The sequence below is a fragment of the Aplidium turbinatum genome, chromosome 18, assembly GCF_918807975.1.
Source record: "Aplidium turbinatum chromosome 18, kaAplTurb1.1, whole genome shotgun sequence".
Lineage (NCBI taxonomy): Eukaryota > Metazoa > Chordata > Ascidiacea > Aplousobranchia > Polyclinidae > Aplidium > Aplidium turbinatum.
In genome coordinates this window covers 9,122,193-9,148,687 of record NC_137489.1, presented here as the reverse complement: position 1 = coordinate 9,148,687, position 26,495 = coordinate 9,122,193, and the positions used below count along the sequence as shown (strand labels likewise).

The following is a 26,495-nucleotide window of genomic DNA, read 5'->3' as shown; positions in this document are numbered from 1 at the left end:
CCTTGCTTTGAAGTACCTGGCGCAAGAAAGTTTACATAAGTCAGCACTCTTATGATTGCATCACGTGATGCCCCCCCCCCCCGATTGTTCCTCGACCTGACGACGTTTAGTCCTCTCTCAGTTTTTTTTTCCTTTGTATTTTCCTTTTTTTTCGTTTTTTTTTTTTGTAAGGCACGGCGTTTGTCGAATAGTGATGGCGCGTGTCGAGTGACCTCGTCACCGAAAAAGGCAAAAATCGCAGCCCTGCATGACATTGTCTCAAAAGTATGTTCGTATTTGATCGACCAGTCTTAAACGTTATCAGAACGTTGATTAATTGACAAGTGTTATCATACCTTTCTTGTTCAAGATTTAGCTGGCAGGGTTTTTGAAAATAATCCAAGACTATGTGTTAGTTTCTATTTTACCTCATTTGGTGTGAGGATGCATCTTGTCATTGTGTGCGAAACGTCAGCGGTGTTTCAGAACAATTTGTGTGTTTCTACTTTTACTTACCATTCATCGAATGAACAGTTGAACACAGAAATCACTGCTAAGCATTGCTATGTGGGTTCAGTATAACGAAAAAACAGTTGCAATGGAATTTTTTCCCTTACCATGACCTTATCTAACCATAAACTCTAAAGGGCATGTCCTATCTAGCTTTGTCCTAAGATTTGTAATGAAAACTTTCATTTGGGAATCCATTACTGTACGATTTAAAAAAAAAACGTTTGGAAAGTCAAATTCAATTGTTTTAAACTTTCAAATTGATGCTTACCAAGCTAATGTTACGCTTGGCCAGGAGGAATGGTTCCATCACTGATGGATTCATGTGCCAAAGCCGTTGCACTGCATATTCCCTTCGAGCAAGTGGAGAAGATGTACCCACCCGTGCCGGAAAACGTTCAGTTGCGAATCGCGTATTGGAGTTTCCCAGCCAATGAGGAAGATATAAGGTATGAAGCTTCTCTATCATTTCACCGACTAAAATTAGTGTTTGATTTTTATGTCACTCAATAGGAGAAGCAAATTAAAGCTAAGATAAATGCCATCAACCCTTTTTATACAGATCTTCTTTCATTTCTGAAAATGCTTCGAGAACTTCGTTTTTGTACATACATAGGAACAAAAGTATTACAAGACTCGGTCTGCTATTATTCGCAGAATCCGAGTCGGCGAATCCTTTTCGTACAAAACTTAGGACAAACCTTTCAAGTTTATGCTCTGTGTGTGGGGCTGTCAATTCTGTCTCTGGCTTCAGCGGATGTAGCCTGAGGCATCCTTCGCATATGACGCGTATAGCCACCTCTGCACTTGCACAAAAGTTATTTTTACAGTTATGTTGTTGTACAATGCCTTGACGTGTCTTATGACTCATCATTGATTGTAAGATACAGGTTTATTTTTCCTTTCATGCTATACGTTTTCACTCAAGAAGCCTTGTTTCAAATTGGCCTTGTTTGAATATACTTGTTATTGTTTAAAGTTGCTGTGGTTTGTCCCACAAGCACCTTTATTTTCTCTTCAACCAGCCATAGTTGCCTTTTTGGATCATTGGTTGCATTTAGATAATTGTGATGTCGATAGTGTAAAACGCGAAGTGTACTGGCTAGGTTTCTTCTTTCTCTTCTGTGCATTCTTTCTAGCTTTATTTTCTTAACTTTAACTGCTAATCGGTGACTGTCAGAGTTATTGAGTCAAACATCGCATTTCGCTGTTTCGCACACTTACAGCACGACAAATCGTGAGAGTTTCTTGACTGAAACATGTAACATATAGCCTACTGTATATTTATCGTAGTGGTAAGTTTTGGCGAATACTTTGCTGTAGCATTGGCTACAACCTTGTTCTTTTCAATCACAGGTCACGGCTATTGTAGAAAAATACGTTTTTGTCAACTAACCCAGCCTTGTTGTTATCATGATAAATTATAATGACAAATTCGTGTAAAAACGAAATGCTTATTCCAGCCAGAAAAGCAGTCCGTTTTAGATTGATTCAACGTCTGCAAACATTGAATCAACACAAAAAAGACTGCTTGGCCAGCTGGGATGTTACTTATTTGAGTCTCCGTTTTTAGACTTTACTCCTGTCTAGCCAACGGTAGTTCTGACGAGTTCCAGCGAGGTGAACATTTTGTTCGAGCTAAATGCGTTGGAAATGTTCTACAAATCGGCTTTCATCTCTCTGGTGACGTGAATCCTCCTGCCACCGCCATCAACAAAGTGAGTGTGACCTTTCACGGCGGAACGCAAGTTTTGTTGTTTGTTAGATCCAAATGTGCAACGATTCCATTCGTTTCAAGATTGTTATATAAAACAACTGATGAGCAACACAGCGAAGCTAAAACTCTTGAATAACATGTAAATTTTTCTTGTTCGCTTTCAGCCTTTTAATTCTCCCTTAGTTAAGAACTCAAAGGGTTGATGCATGCATACTTTGTACAACGTACATATTGGTACAGCGACCAAACAACTTTGTGAGGGATTTGAAGCAACGGTTTTATTTTTTTTTCTCGTTCGTCATTTGGTATTTTGAATATCTAGTTGTTCTTTGTTACTCTTTTACCAGATCACTAGCATTGTCATTGAATCAAACGGAATAAACGTTTATAAGTAAATACCGATAACCACTTTTCCCTAGCTGCTAGTTGGCTTACTAAGTTGGCAAACTCGACGCTGTATTGTTTCCCCGCTACGCGTTAACTTCCTTTCGGGACCACGTTATTGTGCTTGGTTACTGAATAGATAGTTAGTTTGTTTCTATCCTTTCATTAATAAGTTATGGTAGACAGGTTGCTTTGTTGAACCAAAACCAGGCGTATCTAAGCAGCAACACGGCATTTATCATGATTACCAATCGAAAACTTCCGAACGGTCTCGGCAGTGCATCCAGCCCAGGGGCGGGCAACCTTTTTAACACAAGGGCCAGTTAGAAAAATGTAATGCTGACAGGAGGGCTGCACATCAAATAAACACTAATTCATATTTTCGAAATTGTGTAAATCGAGATGAAAATTCCTTACGCAATACTGCCACTCTTCGAGCATGACCATCCAGGCTCTCATTACTGCCATTAAAGACACCTTTTAATGTAGGAAAATGGTCATTTTGTGTTCACGCAAGCTAAAAAAATAGCTGGAAGAAGATGAAGGGCCGCACAGAAAATGGAAAAGAGCCGCACTTTGTCCACCCCTGATTTAGCCCCTGTCAAGCCTTTAAACAAAAGTTAAAACACAAGGGTTAAACGTGTAGCCAAAGCGTTTGTGATTTTTTTATTTTTACTCGTAAGACAGGTGTCACGTCAGAATCGGCAAGAAGCCTTTCCTGGCTGCGGTGTTTTGCTGGGTTCATGCGAGTTTAATAGACTCGTTTTCTGAGTTTTTTTTCGTCAGTTTGACGTTACCAAATTGACAACTGATGCTGATACCTGTTATTCATTCACTGACGTGAAAGCGTATGCCAAGTGAAATTCAAGTCTTCACGTACAAAAGCCTTTTTAATTTTCAACTCAGCAGATTTGTTTACAAAGACTTGAGGTGTAGGCTTTCTTGTTTTAAAGCGAAGATAGCTTTTCACTCGAAAGTATTTTGTCGTCCAGAAAACCGTGAAGCTTTTCAATGATTTAATTCATGATAATTTTATGTGCGTCGTCTGTTCAAGCTCAGTTTTTTGCTCGATGTTTTAAACCATGTTTTAAACAGACGTCGACTTCAATACAATCACAGGCATTGACGTGAAGCTTGCATTGGACAACGTTTCATCAATGCAAGAGTCACCTTGCCACGTCTGCAACTGCACCGTGTTGCTCATGTGTATGCAACTGTGCGTGTGCATTCCCCCCTTAAAATATAAAGAAAGTAGTCGATCAGAATAGAATGCTCAACTTTTGTGAAAGAATTTGCGTGATACTGATGACAGCTTAATGCTCGAAACACGGTGTCTATCCCAGACAGCTAATCAGTCTCTTTTTACATTTAGACGTTGAAGGGATGTAAAAAAACGACTGATTTGCTCTCTGCAATCACTGTACGTGCATTATGCAGCACATTCGACTTATGCAGCACATTCGACTTCTGAACACGAACGAAAAAACGTTGCTTTGTTTCAAAACGGGTTTGCACTTCAATGGTGTATTATGAAAATATCTTTGACGTGAGATTGAACTAAATTGTTGTATTTTTTTCAGACCCAGTGCTGTGTAGCCGTTACGTTTGATAGATGCAAAATTACATCTTGCAGCTGCAACTGCGGTTTGAACGCGAAATGGTGCGCTCATGTTGTTGCGCTATGCCTTCTAAGAATTCAGCAGGTAATTATTATGTCATGAATGTGGGCGTGCTTGCAAACGGAAGGTTTGCCAATTCATTTGGTTGCTTTTTTGTTGTAAAATGGCCCAACTGTACCACTTTTTCTTGTGTTTATAACGTTTTTAAAATTTAAAGTTTTGGTCTGTCGATTATGTTCCTTTTAGAAGTTTTTGAATATATATGTTGTCAGGGCCGTAGCAACAAAGAACGTGACCCCCTCCGAACATAAGTCCGGGGCCCCTTCCAACGCAGAAACTGGAATGTAGTATTTATTTTACACAACATGCAGGGTTTATATTGTGTATACACAGTAGAGGGCACAGTTCCGCTAATTAGCGAAGCTAACGCTTTGGTTAGCGGATTAGCATTTTCGCTAATATTTAGAAATTTTAGCGGACTTGTTAGCGAAAGTAAATTTATTGGAAATCCGCTGATTTCTTTGTTAAAAGCTAACTTTTACATTAGCTGCGCCCACCACTGTGTATACATATAGGTCTACAGTGACAATGTGGACATCACATATATTCCATAATTACACAAAGCGTTTCTTTGCGAGCCTTGTTCTGCACAAATTGTAATGGGTCATAGTCCAGGGATTTGGCAATCTTGTTTTCGATGGTAATAGTAAGAGCAGAAAGCCTGTCATCTGTCATGGTTGACCGCAGGATATTCTTGATCAGTTTCATTTTGCTGATGGTCCTTTCAGCACTGGCGACAGTAACTGGTGTGGTCGGTCAGAAGAATTCTGGTGCAAATGCAAAGATTCGGATATACTGTATCTCCTGAAGGTTGTTCTTGTACGTTTAAAAAAATGCTTGCGTGACAAGTCCTCTCTCTTTCTCGATGATATATCGTAAATAAAACGATTCAATTCCATTATTAGTTCGTTTGCATCAATGTCTCCCTTTTTTCTTTTAATTTTTTTGCAGTGATTGTCCAGTTCTATTGTCCGCCCCATTAGCTCAGTGGCTACGCGCCCGACTCAAGACCACGCGGCGCAAGTTCAACTCTCGAGGTGTGCGCTTGAGCAACGCATTTCAGGACTGCTCTCCATTCAGCGGGCACCTATAGTGAATGGAATAATTTCCTGGCAACAACACTTCAATAATCGCAAAACTTCACTCTGCCAATCTCGGTAACCGGCCCTGCGTCAAGAGCCTCTACAAGTATGCGAAACTACCAGGAATAACCAATCAAGGCTTTGTCAGTCCGAGGATAAAGATTCAAAACCAACCAACCCAACCATTTTCTCTGAGACACTTCTTCAGGCTGCTAGCGTTGTAGGCCTAAAGAAATTCAAACAACTTGTACCACTCTACGAGTTGGTCAAAGCGCAAAGAAACAGAAGACATGGCCTGATCAGTGAGAACAAGAAAAAAATGCGATTTGAATTTTTCTTCAGCAGAAAGTCGACTCGAATCATCAGCACATTCGTAACCAAACATTCTCTTCCTACGTCGTACCGTGTTTTTTAAAAACACCTGCTCAATACCAATAAGCTCTGCTATTTCGCGTGCGTTTGTGACCACGCGGTTAGCCTATATCCTGTATTCTGATAGTCTTCCAAAAACTTCAGCGGAGAGGCCCTCATTCCTTGCGGGGCCCCCTCCGATCGGAGGGTTCGGAGGGCGGTTGCTACGCCTCTGTATGTTGTACTTCGGTATGACACATTTTTCCTGAAATTTCACGAAAGAAGAAAGAAAATCGTGGAGTTTTGTAACTTCTTTCTTTTTCTTTGACGAAATCATGGCGGCCGTGCAAGCTTCAAATTTGACTGGAGTGGAGACCGATCTGCTACACATGATGACACGTAGAATCGTTACTGAAAGTTAATAGTCTGAGAAGTAGTTGCAAAATATACATTGTCATTGTATAAAACAATGAAAACTATTAATACTACAAAAAGTGCTCAATGCTAAGCAAAAAAGCAAAGCAGAGCGAATTAAATCAAATATAGTTATTACTATCTGAATCCTTAACAGCCTGTTTCACCTTTAACGGATCATCAGAAGGGTCTTATTCAAATAGAATTAAGATTCTATTTGAATAAGATTTCAATAAGACCCTTCTGATGATCCGTTAAAGGTGAAACAGGCTGTTAAGGATTCAGATAGTAATAACTATATTTGATTTAGTCATTGTATCATATATATTTTTTGTGATTTTAGATTATCTTTGTGTTTGTGTTTTTAAACTTTTGCCAACCCTGAGAAGCTGGTACAACAACCCAATTCTGCTGTAGTAGCTGAGTTGTAAAACGTATCTTATCCGGGACTCTTTTTTATTTTTGTTAAAATTAACAAAAAGTGTGATATTTTTATGATAACATTGAATTCTGCTGGGTTTTAGTTTTACGAGAAAGAAGTTTTCCTGGATAGTCTGCATGTTGTGCGTCTCGTCAAGTGAAAGAGTAGCGCGGAAGAGGGTGGGCTCTCTGGGGGCGTCCCCTATCGTGACCCCAACCTAAACTTGTTGTTTCTACTACTGTACTACTAACTAATTCAAACCAGTTCCCACAATTAACAAATTAATTTGACGCCGCAGCCCACCACTGTGTGCTTTCGAGCTCCTGTTTCGGAATCACTGTCTCGTCTTCATCGGGACCAATTGCAGAAGTTTGCTCAGTACCTGATCAGCGAGTTGCCTCAGCAAATATTGCCAACTGCGCAGCGACTGCTAGATGAGCTGCTTTCGTCCGACTCAACTGTGATCAACACGCTCAGTGGAGCTCCAGGTACTGAGATCTAACAAATATTTCTGCGATTCAGCTTCACTCTCGGGGTCGAGTCCCCCTTCTTAAACCTGATAGTTGATATACTGTCTTAGTTTGCAAGTTGTTGTTAGGACTTACACTTGGAAGGATGCACGAAGATAGTAGGCAGCCATCAGCTCGCTTGTTTCAAGCGTGTAAACTAAACTTCTCTTCTAGTAACAGTTATTACCATACAGAACGTAGTTCCAACGATGGTTTCATTTAATTCGCTCTCCAATGGCTGGTAACTAACCTCAGTACGTTCTTCCATGTCACATGACAATTGCTCTTTTGATGTTCCCATTTGCCAGCAATCGGTCACTCAGTGTGATCAATTCCGTGTTCACAATATTTTAAATTACCGAATTTCTATAACATCTTCAAACTCATCACTTTTGAATTGATATTTAGTTTGAGAAGTGAGGACTCTCAATACCCAAAGGATCTCTAATAATTGGTTTCAACTGAGATCATTTTATTTTTACGATGTTATATGGAACATCGCAGATCCAACGGCGGGACCTAGCATGGTGGACAAGAGCTTGTGGTATTTAGACGAAAATGCTCTCAACGACAACATAAAAAAGACACTGGTGAAGTTCTGTGGTCCCACCCCCATCGTGTATAGTGATGTCAACTTCTTGTACCTGTCCTCCACTGAACCTCCCGCTGCGGCTGAATATTCGAGCCTACTTCGTCCTTTGAGGTAATTTGGGCCGGATTTTGTTTAAAATATTTTTTTCATGTTGCAACTTTCTCAGAGACCAAGTTAATACACCACGATTGTTACATTGTCTTATAATCAAGCTGCTCGTCAGCGCCCTATTTTTATTCACACAGTACAGTATATTGTAATCAAATTTTTAGTTTCATGGTGAAACAGTAGATTGTGGTGCTGATATTAAGGTGCATCATGCAATGTATTTGGATATGTAGCGCAACAGGGTGGGCTAGCCAGTTTTAAGATTTTTCAACAAGGCTAAGGCAGCAAACAGAGCATAAAATTATTTGGCTATTCTCAAACTTAAGTCCATGTGTCGGGTTTTGAGCCTTTCTTTGACCAACGTATCTTTTGTATCTTCAGAGGAAGAGAACCAGAAGGCATATGGAATCTCTTGAGTATTGTACGCGAAATGCTCAAGCGAAGAGACTCGAATGCTGTTCTTCTACTGGATATCGTTACCGAGCAGTGCCTATGCTTTGAACAGGTTTGCAGCCAGCGCGGACAGGAATTTTACTGCTTTTATTGCTGCTAAATTACCCGTATCAGTATAATCAGCCGTCGATTCTTGATACACGGTTTACTGAATGTTCAATGTTAATTGTGGAAGAGTAAATCATTGTGAAAATTGATTTTCTATAGTTTCCTGTATGTTTCACAATTATTGACCAGCCTCCCACATGAAGTCATTGCACGACTTCAAACAAGCCACCATAATTCCACACAGCATACTCGTCAAAGTAATGTCCAATTTCATATCTTGTCAATTAATTTTTATTTAGATATCAACACTGTCTTCTATTTTATGCGATTAATCTTGCGACAGATGAACTTATAACAACAAACATCTATTTGATAGACCGGTTTAAAGCAGTTTTTGTTGGCTAGTTGACCTCAGATAACCCATTCAGCAGGATGGATAGTAATCTGCGTTGCCAACAGGTTGCCATATGGTGGTACAACACCCGTACGTCGTCGTCGTCTTTACAAAGCGGCAGTGGCGGTCATCCTAGCTCTCATCGACCTTCCAACAACATTAGTTCTGATATAGCCCAGCATGCGGCTGCTAGCATGTGCGATGAGGTATGACCCGTAGTGCTGAACTGTTGCACCACTTGCAACTTAAATCTGACGTAATAATAACGTTTTTCGAACCTGGACGGATTCAGCAAGTGTAGTTGTTTTGGTTTGGTTTTGAATCTTTTCCTTGGTTTGACAACGTATACCTTATAGAGGTTTTTGACTTTAGGAGAGGTCGATTTCAACAAAACACAATGATGTGCAGGTCTTCATTAATTCGACCTTGCTAATGCATCGTGAATAAAGTTACTTTTCTGTGTTATATGGAGGTGATCGCTCCTATTGCCTCCCCCCTGAATCCGCCACCGTTTCTATGGCACTTTTCTGACTTATTTTCTGGGACAACTAAAAGTTCTCTTTTTTACATCATTTTAACATCGTCTAGAGTTTAAAATCATGCAAAAACGACAATTTTTTTTGGCTCGGTTACGGTTCATAGCTGGAAATCTTAAACAAAGAAACGTTTCAAACAAACGTGACCGAACGTAGTCGACTCACTTTTTGCTTTCACAAACCTTGAGTGGCCTTTTCGGCAGCAAGACAATGGGTTGTTCATTTCGCTTCTCTGCAAAGCATTGCTGCATGCAACTGAGCCGAGTTTATTTTCGTACAGTCCAACTGTCATCACAATTGATTCATTCAGCGAATGTCTTTGTTCATAACATGAGTCACAACGTTTTATGTGTACTGACTGACTCGTCCGATTTTCACCATTTTTTTCCTGATTCAGATTGTCACTTTGTGGCGACTAATCATTCTTGGGCCAGTTGAGAGCATCTTGATTCGCAAGAAAGAACTCAAAACCAGACTCTTGCAGTTCCATGACAAAACGCTGGAAATCATCAAGCGTGGAAAGTAGGTTTGACCTGTGCAATGAGCCGTGTCATTTTCAACCACTCGCATGTAATGCAGCAACCAGCTGAAGTTGTCATTTTTACAACGTATCGTGGCGTTGAAATAATGTGAAACGTTTGCTAGCTGAGTTGTCAAAAGTCACCTAAAGAAATAACTTCCTAAGACCTTCACTAGCTTGTTTGTCGTTTTTTTTTTTGGTTGTCTAAATTCTCAAATACATGTCATTGCTATGAGAATATGCGCAACAGCACAAATACAAAACAATCGCCGCTGGTTTTGATAATTTTGATACACTTTAAGATGTTGATTTTCTCATTCTGACTTTTTTCCTTGACATTTTCTAAGTTGTCGTCGTACAAATGACATTATGTGGTATTGTGTGGGAAAAGTTGGAAAAAGGCGTTTCAGTTAATTTGGACTGTAGCAACACAAACAGTATTGTACATTGTACAAGCAAAATGTTCAAAATCACTCGTTGATGCTGCTTCGAAGAATAGTTGGGGCCATTCTTCAATTGATCGCAAATCACTTTAATGGGCGTTTTCTTCAGGTACAAAGACGCCCATTTGGCTTTCTTCACGGGGTTTAAGCCAGCCATAGACGCATGCAATTTTGACTGGGCTGCAACTGAAATATCGCTTTGCAGTCACATAGTCCGGAAATCTAAGCAGACCAAACCATCGGCATCTACCCAGCAATCGAGGGCGAATAGAACACTCGGCAAAGAAAAACTAAATGTGAGAGTATGTCAATTTCGCTTACAATATACTTATTCAATTAATGTATTCAATATTCATTCAGTTTTGGTCACATTACCATTTATTTCTAACCAGGGTTGCAAACCTCTCCAGAGGTTTTAGTACCAGATGTTTAGAGAGGTGAGTAAAGGCTCCCTTTTTCCATCACGTGATATGACGACATTTTGTGATGTAATAGTCCACATTCTCCATTGTGATGTGTAGTGTACAAGGCTAGAGTTTGAGAACCACTGCTCAAGACATGAATCTGCAAAGTATTTTGTCAGCGTTTGGTTTAATATCTGATATAAAGTGTGACTGTACTGTCAGACTAGCGCAGTGCAGAACTGCACGTTCATTTCAGTTGGCGTAAAACTTGCCTGTGACGTATGTGAATCGTTTGTACACTCATCGGCCAAACTACAGTAGAGCTTTCCCAGTTGGCAAAATTTCGTATTTTTAAGTTGATAAAAGAGAAACACACAGTTTTGAGATAAGATTTCTGAATTTATAAAAAAAAACAATACATTTAGTGCTCAAATGTTCAACTTAGTGGTGCAATGCTACACCGGTGTCTATCGCTGTCAATTCTTGCTACAATCGGCTGCCTAGAAACATAACATGTGAATACTGTATTACTATTTTCAGCGGAAAAGTTTGGTGTTGCCCATTGTATCTGAACCATCGAAAGCAGCCGTCAAAGCAAAGAAGACCACAGCTTCCCACAGATTGTCTTTGAGAGGAAAGCTCGTGGATACAGGCAGCGCCAGTGATGATTCCTGCATAGAACGGGATTTTGAAGCCTTGCATGTTGGTATGCTGCCGCAATGCTGTGTTATGCTACTAACTTGTTAGTAATGTCAGTAAGTAGAAGATATATCCCATGCTTCTTACACGTCTTTTTTAAACGAAACTATAGCCTACTTTAACTAACGCTACGTTATAGCTGTTAATAACAATATACACTTTTGGTTGACAATTTGCAGTTTTCAATGTTAGGTGGAGTGTTTTTGTAAGTATACTATTTCATTACGTTCGGTTTTATTTTTATACTGCTCGCGGTACGCGAAGACGTAAACCTTAAATTGCGTTGATTAACTGCACACTGCACAGTTTACACGCCAAGATGTGAACCATTACACTGGTCTACAAAAAAAAAGATTTTTTGTGGGGGTCAGACTTTAAAAACTGATTTGAGGTAATTTTGGAGTGCTGAATTCGAATCTGAACTCAGATTTTTGAGGTATGATAACAAAAATATTTTTTTTGCCGAAAGTGGAAGATTTGGCATTGCGTTTACCACCAACATATGCAGTGCCATAGCGAAAGATTAGCGTTAGACAGGCAAAAATAACTTTATTAAGGTTAGTCGACAAGCATTGCCATAATGCTATAGGCCTGCGTCAATCTTTGCGATTTCATGCAAAACATTGACAGGGGGTGGTCAGTTATACTTGGTGCTTCGCTTTTAGCTTGTCATTATTGCTTTCTTGATAACGTTGCGTCGAAAACAGTTTGGTATCAAAACTGTAGTTTGTGGGTGCATTTCAGCTATGTATGCACCGCATGGCCTGGATTTCTGGATATAGCACAATGTGTATTGTGTAATGGGCAATGTAAACTCTTCCATTTTTTGACAGAAGTGACGATTTGTTATTAACGTGTCTCAAAAACCTGACGTGATAAAACAAATCTGAGGTTAGATGTGGATTCAGCACCCCAAAATTAACTTGGTTTTCAAAGTTCATACCGGAAAAATCGTGCAGACCAGTGTTATCTTGTTTCTTCATCAAAGCAACATTTGGAAGCAAAAATACGTTTATTTTGGGAAACACGCTGTGGCTAAACGTTGAAGAAATAGCTTCTGATACACCCTTCAAGGGAAGAGAACTCTGGTAAGGTTACAAGTAGATTAAACAAAACTTCATCTATTTCAACATCTTTTCTTGACCAGGAGGAGCCAATACTCATGGGTGGGGAGAAATCGCTGAATCACCTCTTGACTTCACATCCGATGATGGATCCTCCAGAGGCTCCCCGGATCACTTTAACATGTCCTCATCGGATGAGAATGATTTATCCACGAACGCTACGTCACTTAGAGGTGATGTGCTTTCATTGTTTCTTCAGATTTTTTAAGACTGAAGAAAACACACCATCTTATTTTAAATGAGAAGCAAACAGTATACTAAGCTCAGATATTTTTGTTACGCAATAACAAGACTGGGGGACAGCTTCAACTCGAGCAGCGATAGTCAAAGAAAAATCGATGTTTTTCATTTTGGCTTACATTCTAAAACGCGTGTCATCACGACTCAATCTTCCATTCTTCTCCCAATAAAAACCGTCGATATTTACAAAAATGTCGACCATTTTTTATTCTTTTTCGAATATGAAATTGAATGATGTGTCTCGTGTGTTCATAGTGATGCACATTTTTTTTAAATTTGTCTTTTCACATTGATGATGTTTAACTTCTAAATTCCAGAAAAAATCCAAAATTCCGTTGAAAGCAAACTCATTGAACCGAGCCAGCGCAGTATGTCAGGTGTGTAAACAAATGCTTGTGTGGTATGTTTTCACATTTTTTAAACACATGCTTTTTGATAACAACGGCGGTTGAAGGGTTCGGATAACTCTGTTTTAATTTGTCTGCACCGGAACTGTAAGCAATCGACGACAGCAACGCAAGTCTTTGTTCGATACAGAAAATTATAACAAGTTCAAAAAATATCACGTGTTCATGGGGTATCTTGCATTTGCTGCATGGCGTTTCTTATTATTCGCCACCGCCAGAATTACACAAGATTTTCCGTTTTCCTGCATTTTTAACTTTAAATTAAAGCAGTTTATAACCTAGTGTCCAATGGGCGAGTTATTTTTGTAGCACTAAGTAATCTGCTCCCGCGTTTAATTTAAACTGAACTTGTGAATGCCCACAGATCCAGTCGCAACAGAGGACTTGCAATTGAAGAAATATCGAGAAGAATTGGACGCTTTATTTACCAGGTACGCGTTAATATGCCAACTGAAAAGTATAAGCTCTTATTTGTCATACCAGTGGCTTGTAACCTTTGACTTGTTACAGAGCGGAGTCTCTATACGCATATGGAAGATCAAGAGAGGCTTGTGATCTTGCGACAAAACTTGCTGAGGAAGTGTTAAACAACCCTGAGGAACTTATCACTGAGCCAGCTTCCTTGCAGGTATGTTTTCTTATTCGGCTTCTTTTTAATTTAATCTTGCCACTGGAATATCATTTACTGCTTCAATAGCTTAGTGGTTAGATTGTCCGCCCCTGAATCAGTAGGCATGGGTTCGATACCCTGTCCCGTCACAACAAAGTTTTTTTTTAAAGTGACACTGAATCTTAATCCTGAACGGAATCAGGGTAACAATGCTCTCGGCTGCGCTACATGGTAAGACCCCTGGTACCACACTCGAAGGGGCGTCGATTCGACACTGCTCAAGAGCATGTGGCTGTGTCTTTGGTAAGACACTTAAAGGCTTTAAGGTGGACACGAAGATTGGCTTCCTTGCCTTCCCATCCACTTGATCTAAATCTTCAACCACCGATAAGCTTGGATGCGATAAAAAAAACACTAGTAGTTACTTAGTGACTCAAAACATGCTTATTGCCATTGTAATGTACAATTTTTTAATTCAAAATGTCACTCAAACGTTGTTGTGCTCCTTGTGCGTATTTTGCGCTGAAAAACAAAAGCATTGTTCTTGACACTGAACTGTACTGCAGGGCGACAGAAAAGCATGGATTCGTTTGAGTACTTCATATGCATGCAAATCTTTGGAGAGAGCACTCTTTCTCTGCACTGTGTTATCTGAGCATCAGCGCCACCATACCCTGGCCTTCAGAGTTGGATTGCAAGGGCTGGACTTAAAGAGGCTACCAGCGAGCAGCAAGACTCTGGAGGTAATAGTACACCATTGTTCAAGGAATGCTGAAAATAAATTCTTTTTTTTACTTGGTAGGCTATAGTTTATTGGGTTTAATTTTTAAAAATTGATTTTGGTTTAATTTTGTATTTATAAGTTTGAAATCCTTTTCCATGTGCCAATGTGCCATGTTTGTTTTCGACTTAGGTCTTTTGTCATATTTGTTTTTATTGACTGTAGGACACATTAATGGTATCAAAAATCATGTCTTGCTTTCATTGGGCAAACTTTTCGGTTTTACCACCGAATCCGACTTGTTGAAGGAAACCAGAAGAAACACTTGTAATATTACTTTGTTTTGAAAGAACCAATTAAAAAAAATTAACTTCATCAGGTCAAGCTATTCTACCAACAAGGGGAATTGGCTGCTTTGATGAAGAGACTCCCACTTGGTCCTCGAGAAGTCACTAAGCTGCAGGAGAAAGCGAACTGGCTCGCCCTGGTCGACTCCTCGCAGGAGTTCAGTCACGTGTTACCACTGAGGCTGGCTACTTTCGTCTTCGACGCTTTCTGTCAACCGAGTAGGTTTCGTTTTGCTTTTTCACAGTGTAATGATTTTTTAGTCAAACAAAATTTTATTGGAGGTAAATAAAGGAAACATGTTATTTGGTTTCTATACTGGGTATTTATTTAGTGATATTTAATAAAATACCACCCACAAAGGGAACGGATGTTTTGCATCAATTTTTGAATGTGTTTGTGCGTACGCGACATGCGTACTTGCATACTCCGCTAGTCCTATAACGTACACTTGTTGATGGTCAACTTTGCATTGATAGCCTCTAACGGACGGAGCAGTAGCAATCTCAAAGCTCGCGAAATTTCTCCATCGGACCAGGAGTTGGGATTCGAGGCAGCGGTCAATGCATTGGGCTTCAAGGTAAGCTGAACACTGAACAGACAGCAGCCTCAAGCCAAACAAAAGAATCCCATAAAACAACGACTCACTGACTTCAACACCATTCGTCATAGCACATGACTAGGGAACTGTGTTCCGAAAGCTGGTGCAAATCGCTATTACCACAGCGAACTCGCAGCATCAGGCTAAAACAGTTCGTTAATATCTACATTGTGAAGTAAGCAATGATCATGCTGCTAAAAGCGAAACTCAATCTATTTCATAAGCTAAACAGTGAACAAGCTTTGCAAAGGAGATGAATGATTAACTTTTACCCAGTCTGAATTAACACTCAAAGTAAATAATTGTAAAAAAATCCTGTTTTTTTTTCTTCGAAACACTAAGAGGAAAATACAACTTTTTAAAAAATTTGTAATTTTTGCTCGAATTTTTTAATGCCGTATGTTTGGTTTTAGTGGATTTGTTAGTTTTTGCCAATACCAATCTTAACATATCGAACACTTCAGGTTAATGTGTCGGAAGCAGAGCACCCTCTTCTGTGCGAAGGTACAAGGAAGCAAAAGGGTGAACTGACCATGCAACTACTCATACTGTACAAGGATCAACAGCACAAACTGCGAACGGTAACACACATTAACATATTTGATTATGAATGAAGAATAACACTTAAAGTTGATTGCTTTTCTGTTTGATAACACAACGATGACTTTTTGTGCGGTAATGATCGGTATTCAAATTCGCATGGAAGTTCTTAGCATGTTGTGATATATACATATTTGAATTTGTCTGACATTTTTTTAGATTCTTGACAACTTGCTAGATAAATCTTTGTCTTCGAATCTTCGTGCTTCTTCCGCTTTTCCGCAATTCAACGGATCCTCCCGACGCACCACCTCCTTTTCATCCGGCTTATCCCAGTCATCCAGCCGCTCACAACTATCACCGACGTCAGATCACGTGACGTCACTCGGCACCGTTTCAACTGTGAGTTGCTGCTCAGTGACGACTATCTTCGTTATTTTTTTCCCTTTTTTTGTATGATTAACGTAATTTTCTGTTTTATTGACGTGTCATCAGCAATTTTACTGCCAAGCTCTAGAAATGACTTGTCCACCATTGCGCAGGGTCAAGCGCCGGTGAACTTAAACGTAGACGAAAGTACAGACGATGATGGGCCAAGAAGCAATAGATCACCTTACAGTGAGTACCGCCCCTTTACACTTCATGTTCCTTTAACATTCAGTCTTACTTCTCATTCCCTACTTCCACATTCTTGCTATTATGTTGTCCAAGTTGGGCCTCAGTTTCCATTTTTTTTAATCCCGTCTTCAACCGCTAAGGCCTGTATTTTGTTATTTTAACGTCTAGTTTTGTGTTTGCGTACACTTTTGCTTACATGTGGAATATATTGCGGAAATATTTCAAGCTGCAACGTACAGTAAAATGTATGTTCCTCAATTTAAGAGTTCATTTTTTTTCTGAATAAATTGTTAGCTCTTCTGGTTTATTAATTTTACAAGTTTATTGTGTTAAGTTGTTGAATGACAATGAAATTTCTTTTATGTCAAAAGTTATTCTTTAATTGTAAGGCGTCCGTCTGAGTAAAGCTACAGTTGGCTACGACATATCTCTGCGCAGAACAACAAAGTCATTGCAGCTATGAAGTAGATATATCAGAGTGCAGTATTACTATCATAAGATCGACTTATTTCTTGTTAATTATCGATTTTTGTTTAAATTCGTATTTATTAAGGTGACGTGGATAACTCTTTACCCGGTCCTCATGGCGACGTGAAGTCATCCACGTCTTGTGATGACGACTATCCTTCGTCATCAACAGTGTGCAGTCCGCCTCGCCGAGACGCCAAGTTGTCGTATCGATCTCCAACGGTCAGACCGAAGCGAAAACAACATTGTAAGTTTCAACGTTGAGTCCTTGCTTTGCGTAACTTTTTTGACCACTGTTTGGCACATTGTGTCGAAACGGATCATTCACACGAGGAAAATATTTCGCTTTGTTTGTTTTTCTTTGCACAAGCTTGTTTTTTTGCTTACGTACAGATTTTGCGTACAGCGACGCACAAGCGTCACTGACTCATTTATGCGACGTTGCTCCTTCTCAGGTCTGGCCAACGTGAACAGTTCTGCGTCAGAAGAAGCCATGTTGAGTGACACGTCACCACGTTCCAGAAGACGCAACTTGAACAACGGATTGCTCAATAACTTTCCTCATTCGATGGCTGGCTCTGCATGGGCAGCACAGCGATATCCTTCTAGCCCAAGCAGTGATAGGTTTGTTTGCAAGAATGCTCGCCTATGTATTAATTATTTATTAGCCAGTTTTGACTTCAATTTTCAAAGCCGCGAATGTTTTTATATTGCAAAGTCAAATTATAGACAATCTGAAGCCAAAGAAAAATTTATGAAACGGTTATTTTACTAACAACAGTGCAAATTTATGTATGAAGGGATATTTTGACACGTATTCATGCTATTTTGACTCAGTTTTATGCTTTCAAATTTGCATGCAATCGAAAACCGATTGCATGCAAAAAAAATCAAATCCTTTTGTCTTCAGCGGCAGCAGCATCAGCAACGACTCGATGGGAACGAGTTCGGGTGAGAACAAACGGACTTTCGACAACGGACGAACCTCGCAGCCTAACCGCTCTCCCTTACGAGCGGACAACCCCCTCCCCCCGACCACAAACAATAGGGCTGGCTATAGTTACAAAAAGGTTTGGCTTTCCTTAACTTTTACGTAAAATTTTCTATTGAAATCGTGGCGTATCTCTACCCAGAAACAAAAATCGTACGCAACTCTTGAAAGTGGTGCGATGAAGCGCAGTTGAGTGCAGATATCGTCATAGATTTCCTTCGCAGACTCGTGGAAGGAACTTGATTGCAGTGCCCGATATTCCCAACCAACCATCTGAGGCGGGCGCTCATTTCTTCTTCGAACTGGCGAAGAATGTTTTCGTGAAGGCCGGTGGAAACAGTAGCACGTCTCTCTTTATGCAGGTTTGTTGCGGTGACTTGTTGCTGGTGTTTTTCACTGTCATGTTTCATAACATCAATGAGTACTGGCTTATTAATCTTCTGCTTGATGTTGTGACAATAGACTAAAACACCTACCATCGACATTAAAAAAAGTTGAAAAATCTGTTCAGAAAAATAGCACCTCAAGGCATTAACTCGAAAGTCTCAGTGAGCACTTGGTTTGTGGTTCGATCCTCTCAGGAAATGACGCATCGTTCTTCCATACTGTTTTGTCATACAATTGCGTTTGTTATCTCGTTAGATTGCTGCAGCTTGTATTACAGTCTATTGTGACTTCACTTTCTAAGCTGGCGATCCAGGCTCCAGCAGCATTCGGTCGTAAGTTATTGACAATAGCTTAAAATTTTAGCAGCCCCAAGGAAATGGCCAATCAGGTGTGCACAGAAATTTGGTCCTGGCTGCTTTTGAGATCGGTCTGTACGCCCTTGGTCTTCACAACTGCGTGTCTCCAAACTGGCTGAGCAGAACCTATTCCTCTCACGTCTCGTGGATAACAGGTAAACGTGTCTCCATTTTCACAAGGTATGACAACGTCAAAACAACGAAAAGGCTTTTAACAAGCAAAGATCGAATCTAGGTCAAGCGATGGAGATTGGCAGCGCTGCTCTGCACATCCTAGTGGATTCATGGGAAGGACATCTTACTCCTCCTGAAACTGCATCTCTCGCTGATCGGGCATCCCGGGGAAGAGACAGCACCACCGTCCGCCGAGCTGCTGAGTTGGCACTGAGTGTTCTTCCTCGCGCACACGCGCTCAATCCTAGCGAGATCCAAAGAGCATTACTACAATGCAGAGAACAGGTGCGTAAGGGGAATTTTGAAATATTTATGTCACTGCGCATCCGCATACACTGCAGGTATCGGTTGCTCAGCAGTTTTGGCGTCGCTTTTGTGGTGGACATGTTTCTTATCGCGTTAGCAGTGCGGGCGATATGTATTGCAGCCTAGCAGGCATGCAATCGAACACCGAGCTTTTTGGTTCAACGTTGAATGCGCTACCACTACTTCACAATAACTGAAAAAATCACCGCTTGTATTTGCTTATGAAACAGCATTTTTTATACCTTGGTTGCATTTTTGTCAAAACAGGGCGTTTCAATGCTAGAAAAAGCTTGTTACGAGGTAGAGCAAGCTGGCAGGGGCGGTGGTGTTTATCCTGAAATTCTTTTCGAAGTCGCTCGCCAGTGGGACTGGATTTATAAAAAGGTAACTTTTTTATATATCAGCTGTTAAGCATTGTGCAGAAGTTTTAAACCATGTACATCAAGATAAGAAATTATTGAACAACATAACTCAAAGGCAACTCAAATTTTTGGTCAAATCATCAGAAAAAAATGGTTCGAAGATTTCTGTAAGCGGTCGCCTTCTCGGGTGACGTGCTCATGGCAGATGAATGATATATTCATATAATTTTTAACAAAATAAATCAATCAGCCAACCAAGAACACTTTGAGATACTGCACGGTATCGGAAACACTGGAAAACATTGTTTACTGTAGCAGTAGTTAAGCATTGGAATGTGTTTGATGATTCGATAGGTGTTTGGTCTTTTTCTCACATTACGTTACGTTTAATTTTTGTTACTTGTTTGTAACGACAATGTATAGATAGTATAACTGGTGGTGCAGTACTGATGAGTCCAGTCTCATGGGCGAAACACGTTGTCCATCGCTCTCAATTCTTGCTAGAAGCGGCTGCCGAGAAACATGTTTTGATACAGACAGACTCAATGGGTAAGATTTTCTAAAGTGGCTCTTCAATCTTGTAATTAACTTCTTAACTCTTCCATCTGCAGGTTAACGAATCCGGTGATCACGATCTTCCTAGAGCAGTCATTGCAGCTCCTCCTGTTCCTGTGAACGCATTTCCAGCTCCTCCTGTAACCTCAGGTACTCGCATACCAGCAAAATGACCAGGCAATCTTTTGTAATTGTCGGGAGGCATAGCAGCCATGAACGAAATGATCATGAAAGTATCCTAGTGAGAAAAATCTGTCAGACGTTGAATCTATATAAAGAGGACAGATTTTGTTATTTTATAGCATGTTTTTCTACGGATGCATGTTATGTCCACCGAGGGGTAAACTGAGCTGTCAAAGTAAGAAAGATTGACCATACCATACTCGCTGGTTTTAAAAATTGCTGGTGTGGACAATTTATCGGAGAGTAATTAAATTATAACCACTCAATTTCCAATTCTCTTCGCAGGGGCAGTCGTTGCCGTTTCTCAACCTACGTCATCGAGCACCCTCACTAGTCAAAGTATACCCGTTTCCGTCGGGGGGATGGTGTTGCCTGGGGGGGTCGTTACAATACAGGTATAAGGTTACAGCTAAATGTTTTAGGCAAATATATTACAACACCACTCACATTCTTATAATTTTTTCTTTAGGCAAATGCTGTTCAAATCTTACACTATTTGTTATTTCTGTTATTCAGGATCCTCGTTTACCCATGCAGTGTCACCCCGCCCCCGTTTTGCATGGGTTCGGACCAACTGTTCTTGACCACCAGCTGAGCGGTCATCAAATCCCTGGCGTTACCCCTGGGATGCAACCCATGCACCAGTACCCCACTATTCATTTGAACCCCGTCACAGCAATCAACTTGGTAAGTCCACAAACGCATCATTGCGATCGTAAAATCGTCCATTAAAGTTTTTTGTTACTTCGTTTTAAATGGTAATCCCAAGATAGGAAAGCTCAGCTGTTTGATGGTTTAAATTTATTGCTCTTGCAATGTTTAACCCATCAAAGTTGCCTACTGTGCGCAAATGACAATCATCAAATCTGTGTAGAAAGCAAACTGCTTGAAGACTCACTTTCTCTCTGTTGCCTGGATTGGTTTATCATCATAATTCCAAGCGGAAGTTCATTTGTTGATGTCATAACTTCTTCAATCCCTCCAGGTTCCCATGCCCGCTGTGAATCTTCACGCGCTACAATACCATCCCGCTCCCGGCGCGTTTCTTCCCGATCCCCACGCTGCGGCTTTGCATCATCATCATCAAAATGCTCCTCCTCCGATGCCTCCTATTCCTGCGATCACCATGCCTCCTGTGTCCTCCCAGGTGAGACCAATGACTTTGATAGGATGCGATCTGCTCTTCTATCAAGGAAAGAGTGGCAGAATCTATTTTAGCAAAACTTTAAAATCAATATATTTTAATCTGTGATTTTAGCTTGCAAGCACTATGTAGCGGAAGGCAGTGTAGATTAAGTCAATTTCAACTTTTATCTAGTATTGGATTCATTCGATCTGCATGCAGGGCAGGCGTTTGTTACTGTTTTCGATTTCCCATTCAGAAAATCGCTCCTTTTTGACATTGACTCAACATTTATAAACAATTACTGGCTTTGTAAGAAATAGTTACGGAATGTATTGAAAGGAAAACTACAACTCATAGAAATCGACTGTTTTCTTATTTTGAAAATATATTTCGAAAGTTTTTTTTATCTTGGATCTGGAAAAAGTTTTTTTAGACGAGCCCCATTGTCCGGACTTTAGAGACCAATAAAGCACATCTGGCACAATATACAACAGAAGATTTTGTTTCCTCCAACAGCTCCAGAGTTCGTTCCGTGTTGGGATGCTCGCTCTAGATCTCCTGACGAAGCGTACGGAGGATCGCCCCATCCACAAATACACCAGAAATCCTCCCTACGCGGGGAACGTCATGTGGCTCATGAACCTCTCCATTAAGCTTGGTGAGAGAAGCACAGGATCCAATTGAGTGGAAGACTCATTTGTGTTGCATTTGAATTGTTTATAATTCACTTTTCTTCAGGGTTAGTTGCGTGATGGTCCCTGTTTCAAATTTGTTTCTTTTGCATCCAGGGATTCAGTACGTGCAGCAGTTCTGCATGGCTGCAGTTGGTGGGATATCATCTCCGTATGTCTTGCAGGACATCGCCGTAGAAGCCGCTAAGTTCTTGTCGGAACAGAACAACCAACCGGTGAGAAGTGAAGCATTGGTTTGAATTAAAACTGCTTTGCAAATACGAGACAATATAGTGATGAGAGTCAATTTTTTTTCGAATTTTGTGAAACTGGTAATAGCTTTGCTATCTGTCTGTGAATGTGTTCAAAGATTTTTGCATATATTAAGGGCATGAAGGTTTATTTTGCTTAAAGTTACATTTTTTCCGTGCCAAAGTTTCGTGCTCAGCGAATCATTTCAGTCTTGAATTTGTTTTAACGTTTGCGTTTTGTTGCTTCCGTCTTTTTCCAGACCCTTGCTAGGTTACAAGAAGTAGTATTTTCGCACTGAAGCTCAGAAATGAAAAATAAAACTAAACAATTTTGACACTCTCTAGCACTCCTTATCTCGCTAAACGTGAATTATTTTTCTCAAGATTTGCACCAATTTGAGGGTGTCGTTCATCCTCCCCATCATGAATCGCTGCTTGCAAATGTACGCTCACTTCATCCACAACCGCCTCTACCACCTCCATCCCTCCACGAACCAGGACGAGTTCGTGGCCCTGGTGCACACCGCCCGCGGAGCATTTTGTATGACCCCCGGCGGAATGATGCAGTTTAATGACGTAAGTGGCTTTGTCGTCACGTGATCACACTAAGGACTGATCGGTTGAAATTTCAAAGCGATATTCTTTGCAGAAAAGTAGATTAACTCGTTAGGAATGCATGCCTGCGACGAAACTTAAAATAAATCAGGGTAATGGAATTACAGATTACATCATCGACTTTAAAAGAAGCTAGTGAATAAATCTGCTTCAAATGGATATTAATTTCATAGAAAAGAAAATAACAGCAAGGTCGAAGGCATATTTCAGTTAAATGGGGCCTCGCCGATTCACCATCTTCTGCCTGTGGCTCAGATTTTCAAACTGCACACCACATTATCTATCAATGTCATGTATACCGACCACAAGATAGACATGTGGACCTAACAACACTCGATGAATACACATTACACAATCCATTGGCTGCTGCACCTGGATGTAACAACGTGATCTGTGGCGGCCTCAAACGCAAGAAGAAGAGTTAAATGGCTGCAAAACTGCCTCGCCAAGTGATGAGAGCCCAGGCTCGAGAGGGCCTCGGTTCGACACCGCTGAAAAGCATGCGTTTTTGTCTTTGGCTGGACGCCTGAAGATTGACATGAAGATCCCGTTCACTTTATCTAAATTTTCAACTGCCGGGCTTAAGCCTGGAAACGACTAAAAGTTAAATGGTTCAATCTTTCAATTATTTTTGTAAGGTTTACATATGAAGTCTTGATTCTTACAACTTTAAATGCTCTCTAGGTCCTCCAGAGCATCCATCGATCAAAGAGCTGCTCTAAAGAGCTCTGGCAGAAAATCAACGCCGGTTTACATGCATGATGGCATCTCACTGACTTTTTTTGCAGAAATATTATTTAGATTGCGTGGTGGTCTCTTGCTGGTTGAATTTGTGCATTTGCGTTGCAAGTTACTTAGCGTAATTTTTACGTCAAATTAACGTAGGTAGTATTGTACAAGAGCATTAATTTTCATATTTTCTCGTCGTTGTGGCAACACTAGACGACTGTTTAATTCTTAAAAACGTAATTTTTCATTTGTTGTGTTTGATAGAATTTTAATTCATCTTTTCTTGTCTTTTCTCCAAGACGGTATCGTATCCAGGGCCGGATTTAGCTGATGGGGGGCCGGGGCACTTTTAGATCGGGGGGCCCCCCTTGCAAAAACCATCTCTACGTTTACAGTAGCATCAGTCCAGTACTGCACAGCATTTTGCAGAAACTTTAAAGGCCAAAAGGAAAAACATAACACAAAATCACATTTTTTCCACATAGGGGGGCCCTTTAAAAGTCGGGGGGCCCGGGGCAACTTCCCCCTCTGCCCCCCCCCCTAAATCCGGGCCCGATCGTATCGGTCTTACTATCGGTCAGTATCGGTCTTATTAGACTACAACCTCTACCTTGCTTACTAGTAGAAAAGTTAATGCAAAAATTAGTTTTTTTCTAGCGATATTTGAGCTACAATAATCAAAGTTCTTATTGGCCGCCTGTTTGGTGTCATTTTTTTTTTTTTTTTGCAAAACCACTCGGTATTTTTATTCCTTAGGCAATTCTGTTAGTCTATGAGTATGTAGTCGTAATCTATCTGTTTCTCTTATAATCGTTCTCCTTTCGTTTAGATCGAGTTTCGAGAGCGATATTAGCATCTACTGCTTCATATTTTATAAGCGGGATACTCCAAACATCCGTTCACCCAAATTGAAGTTTGATAATAATAATCTACTGGAAAGTTTTTTTTTTTTCAATTCGGTGCCTCCTCCATTGGTTCTTCCTTGTCTCCGAGCAAACACAATATCATTTTTTATTGACAATTTTTTTATGTTTTTCGCTCGTTGTGCTTTGACCTGGCCTGATGGTTATTATAAACAGTGTGAAAGATGCTATTTTTCTTTTTTTTTTTCGTTTCGACTCTAAGCTTTGCAATTTGTTGTTAATACCATACAATACATCGTTTTTTTTTTAAGTCTTTTGGTTAAGGTAGTTTTCCAATTGTCGTTTTTTACAGCATCACATTGTATGTGTATTTTACATCTCCTAGTCTTGCAATCTTTCCGCTTCTGTGAAATCCAAAACTCTTTCGTACTACAGAAGAAAAGAAAAACTATGAAACAACATCGGGTAAAAACTGTTTTGGTGCCGAGATTCATCACCTAAAACAGAAAAGTATTTTTCCCACGAGAGATTCGAAGTCGGGCAATGAAATTATTGTTCGGATGATCTGGCGTCGTGTTTCTGTGGCTTTCTGCTGTGGCCGAGACTTTGTTGTAGGCAATCCGAAGAATGCTAAACTGTCTTCTGATGTAGATACAACTAAAAGTTACAAAGAATCTACGTAAGCACGACAAGTTTCAACTATTTTCTTAAAACATTTTGCAGATAGTTGATGTAGTTGTAACAATATTGCATGTATTGTATATTGTATCATATAGTGAATAAGCAATGAGCATGCTGTTGACGTGGCCGCTTTATTTCTGAAGGATCTGTGTCTGTCAATCAACATTGCTCATAAGTTTGGCTGTTGTAATTTTGTGACTGTCAGGTCTTTCGGTACTTGTGCGAATGATTCTTTAATCAGCGATACTTTCAGACGGTTCCAGATTTGTTTCCAGACAGCAAATCAACCATTTCTTACATTAAATCAACGTCTGCAGACGTAGAATCAATGTAAAATATGGTTGATTTGTTGTCTGGATTGTGGTTGCTTGGCCAAAAAAAAAAACATCAATTTATATGCGAAGTTGTGAAAAGCTTTAAACTTCGCCAAGAATGTCTGTTAGACATCTACCCTTTTGCATGCGAAGTGTTTGAAGGCGGCCAAACTTTCTTAGTTGGTCGCTCTACCTCAGCACGATGTCTCTCGTGGAGAGCACTGTGTTTTTGTCTTGCGAGTCTCAATTAATCTTCTTCTTTTTCGAACTGGTTAACTTCTAATCCTGTGTCGTTCTGTGGCTATTTGTCTGTTTTCCACATTTCGAAATAAAATACGAGAACGACAAGTCGACAACCGACATTGTATTTACGTTGATATTCGCTTTATTTTTGTAGCATTTTGACAACGTTATTAGTGGAATATTGGCACACTTAAGAAGGTGACCGTAGGCCTATGTTATCTGAATGATGACTGGGAACATTTCTTGTAAAGCAAAGTGGTGAGCTCTTGTGGGACGTTCAAAAGGGCGCCGGTTCGATGCCGCTCAAGAGCATCCAGTCGTAATAATACACCGACGAAGGCGACACAAAGTTTGATTTCCATATTTTCTCGTTCACTTGATCTAAACTCTACATCACCGGGCGTAACCCTTGCGACTACAAAAATATGCTGGGCCAGACGTCCAGAAAGCGCCTCTTATGTCTCTGTATTTGAGTTTATTGCGTCTGCTATGTGACAATAAGTCGCCGAGCAAAACAATGGTGATAGATGGAAGCAGTGATAGCATTGCCGGTAGTGATTGGCAGTAGCCCCTTCCAGATCACACATTTACAAGTGCAAAAATTGTCCCGATCCCATTCTCATCACTTTCATACTTTGGAAGAATTTATCGCAAGCCCGGTTTTAACGCAACCTTGGAATACAAGAAAGTTTATTTGAACACGTACAAGTAGCCTAATTATTAGCACTAAAGAAAACAATTAAACATTGACTTTCATCATATTAAATTTGC

The 26,495-nt window shown here is 40.2% G+C and overlaps 1 protein-coding gene across 1 annotated transcript in view; it reads left to right on the top strand.

Moving 5' to 3' along the window:
* LOC145787128 (zinc finger SWIM domain-containing protein 8-like) overlaps positions 1-25,600 on the top strand; it is a 30,707-nt gene extending 5,107 nt beyond the window's left edge. Inside the window, exons 3-37 of the mRNA XM_082598853.1 lie at positions 785-938; positions 2,063-2,207; positions 4,171-4,293; positions 6,836-7,025; positions 7,551-7,749; positions 8,128-8,251; positions 8,707-8,847; positions 9,575-9,699; positions 10,250-10,436; positions 11,085-11,250; positions 12,391-12,540; positions 12,925-12,984; positions 13,379-13,445; positions 13,525-13,642; positions 14,191-14,367; positions 14,725-14,911; positions 15,170-15,270; positions 15,756-15,872; positions 16,051-16,233; positions 16,374-16,449; positions 17,003-17,164; positions 17,373-17,541; positions 17,828-17,987; positions 18,133-18,270; positions 18,659-18,806; positions 18,887-19,110; positions 19,399-19,515; positions 20,105-20,198; positions 20,517-20,626; positions 20,748-20,918; positions 21,217-21,378; positions 21,874-22,015; positions 22,146-22,264; positions 22,664-22,855; positions 23,579-25,600. Of these exons, the coding sequence (XP_082454979.1) occupies positions 785-938; positions 2,063-2,207; positions 4,171-4,293; positions 6,836-7,025; positions 7,551-7,749; positions 8,128-8,251; positions 8,707-8,847; positions 9,575-9,699; positions 10,250-10,436; positions 11,085-11,250; positions 12,391-12,540; positions 12,925-12,984; positions 13,379-13,445; positions 13,525-13,642; positions 14,191-14,367; positions 14,725-14,911; positions 15,170-15,270; positions 15,756-15,872; positions 16,051-16,233; positions 16,374-16,449; positions 17,003-17,164; positions 17,373-17,541; positions 17,828-17,987; positions 18,133-18,270; positions 18,659-18,806; positions 18,887-19,110; positions 19,399-19,515; positions 20,105-20,198; positions 20,517-20,626; positions 20,748-20,918; positions 21,217-21,378; positions 21,874-22,015; positions 22,146-22,264; positions 22,664-22,855; positions 23,579-23,656 (4,976 nt within the window). The 3' untranslated portion in view covers positions 23,657-25,600. The remainder of the gene's footprint in view (positions 1-784; positions 939-2,062; positions 2,208-4,170; positions 4,294-6,835; positions 7,026-7,550; positions 7,750-8,127; positions 8,252-8,706; positions 8,848-9,574; positions 9,700-10,249; positions 10,437-11,084; positions 11,251-12,390; positions 12,541-12,924; positions 12,985-13,378; positions 13,446-13,524; positions 13,643-14,190; positions 14,368-14,724; positions 14,912-15,169; positions 15,271-15,755; positions 15,873-16,050; positions 16,234-16,373; positions 16,450-17,002; positions 17,165-17,372; positions 17,542-17,827; positions 17,988-18,132; positions 18,271-18,658; positions 18,807-18,886; positions 19,111-19,398; positions 19,516-20,104; positions 20,199-20,516; positions 20,627-20,747; positions 20,919-21,216; positions 21,379-21,873; positions 22,016-22,145; positions 22,265-22,663; positions 22,856-23,578) is intronic.
* The last annotated feature ends 895 nt before the right edge of the window (positions 25,601-26,495 follow it).